Source organism: Cebus imitator, unplaced genomic scaffold, assembly GCF_001604975.1.
Source record: "Cebus imitator isolate Cc_AM_T3 unplaced genomic scaffold, Cebus_imitator-1.0 Scaffold82, whole genome shotgun sequence".
Lineage (NCBI taxonomy): Eukaryota > Metazoa > Chordata > Mammalia > Primates > Cebidae > Cebus > Cebus imitator.
The window spans coordinates 3814363-3816316 of NW_016107397.1; the positions used below are offsets into that span (position 1 = coordinate 3814363).

Consider the following 1954-nt stretch of genomic DNA (forward strand, 5'->3'; position numbering starts at 1 on the left):
GGTGAAATCATGGCTCGCAGCAGCCTCCACCTCCTGGGCTCAAGCAGTCCTGCCTCATCCTCCTGAGTAGCTGGGACTGGAGACACATACTATCACTCCTGGCTAATTAAAAAAAAAAAAAAAAAAAAGGTAGCCGGGCGCGGTGGCTCAAGCCTGTAATCCCAGCACTTTGGGAGGCCGAGGCGGGTGGATCACAAGGTCAAGAGATCGAGACCATCCTGGTCAACATGGTGAAACCCCGTCTCTACTAAAAATACAAAAAATTAGCTGGGCGTGGTGGCGCATGCCTGTAATCCCAGCGACTCAGGAGGCTGAGGCAGGAGAATTACCTGAACCCGGGAGGCGGAGGTTGCGGTGAGCCGAGATCGCGCCATTGCACTCCAGCCTGGGTAACAACAGCGAAACTCCGTCTCAAAAAAAAAAAAAAAAAAAAAATTTTTTAACTTAAACATAGTGAATCGGGGGTCCCACTGTGTTGCCTAAGCTGGTCTTAAACTCCTGGCCTCAGGTGATCCTCCTGCTTCAGCCTCCCAAAACACTGGGATTTCTGGCACGAGCCACCATGCCCAGCCCCCTTTAGCTTTTCTGAATTTCAGATTCCTCTTTGAGGAAGTGGCACTAACAGTAATATCTTCCTTGAAGGGCTGCTGTGCAGGGACTGCATGACTCCATGCAGGGACAGTGCCTGTTAGTTTGTTACATGTTAGTTTCTTTTCCCTGGATGTGAGCGAAGGAGGGCCAGGGTGGAAGAGATGGACTCTCCAGGACCTTGGGGGTTGGGGTCAGGGCCAGGCAGCCTCACAATGGTCTAGAACTCTCCCTCACTGTAGGTTCTCACCTACTTCAACTCCTCTCCCTGTCCCAGGGAGAGGAGGAAAGGTCTGGGATGTGTCACCGGGAGGGACTGTCCCCCAGTATTTCCTACGTCTTTCTTTACTGCTGTGCTTGAAGCTCCCAGGGGACCCCTCAAGAGGTGGTCACTGGCCCGAAGCCCACCCTGTCCTCCACCCGCCACCCCCACCGTACCAAATGCTGGCTTTGCCCCCTCGACTGTGTTTATCCTGTCGAGAAAGATGGTTGTGGTCATGAGGTTCTTCCGATGGGTTAGACGGGCTTGGCAAAGGATTACTAGCTGGGTGAGTTTCCGAGACTGCTCTGTCCTTGTGATGCACTGGGACGAGGGCATGGGTCTTGGGCAGCCCTTACAGCATGGGCTCCCTCCCTTTCTGGCCTCCTATGGCCAAACAAGACGGGGTGGAGAGGAGGGAAAGGACAGCTGGGGAGGAACTGGAGGAGAAGAAAGAGAGGCCAGGAAACTCACTGCTCCATCCCTTTTGTGCCTTTTCTTCTGTGGATGGTGTTTTCTGCCCCGCCCCTCTCTCCTGTCTCTCCTCTCTGTGTCTTGGTTCTCAGGTTTTCTTCTGGAGACAGAAAATGAAACCAATGATGTTAGAACACCCTGCCTCCAAGAAACACTCATTGAAAAAAGTGAAGACTCTGCAGGTGTCTGAGACTTTGAGGTTGGTCGAGCCCCTCAAAGAGGCTAAGCTTGAGTTGGGTGAGTCCCCTGAGCTGCCAGATGCCTGCATGTTGGCCAAGACCACAGAGGGGACCGAGGCGGAGCTGGGCCAACAGGGCCAATCCCTGCTGCGGCTGCCCAGGATGGCCGTCAAGTCTGTCTCCACACTCATGTTTTCCGCCCTGCAGAGCGGCTGGCAGATGTGCAGCTGGAAGGTCAGCACCGTCCCCCTGTTTCCAGTACCCCTCCCTCTTTCCCCAGCCCCCAGTGACTCACTCCTCCCTCCGATGACTTGTTCAACAATTGTTTCCTGGCCTGATGCAGTGGCTCATGCCTGTATTCCCAGCACTTTGGGAGGTTGAGATGGGAAGATCACTTGAGCTCTGGAGTTCGAGACCAGCCTGGGCAACATAGCAAGACCCTGTCTCTTAAAAA

At 54.0% G+C, this 1954-nt stretch overlaps 1 protein-coding gene across 1 annotated transcript in view; it reads left to right on the forward strand.

Moving 5' to 3' along the window:
• The first annotated feature begins 531 nt into the window (after nucleotides 1–531).
• Nucleotides 532–1954, forward strand: part of CUNH7orf61 (chromosome unknown C7orf61 homolog) — a 7234-nt gene continuing 5811 nt past the window's right edge. The window contains exons 1-2 of the mRNA XM_017533600.2: nucleotides 532–1136; nucleotides 1414–1734. Of these exons, the coding sequence (XP_017389089.1) occupies nucleotides 1074–1136; nucleotides 1414–1734 (384 nt within the window). The 5' untranslated portion in view covers nucleotides 532–1073. The remainder of the gene's footprint in view (nucleotides 1137–1413; nucleotides 1735–1954) is intronic.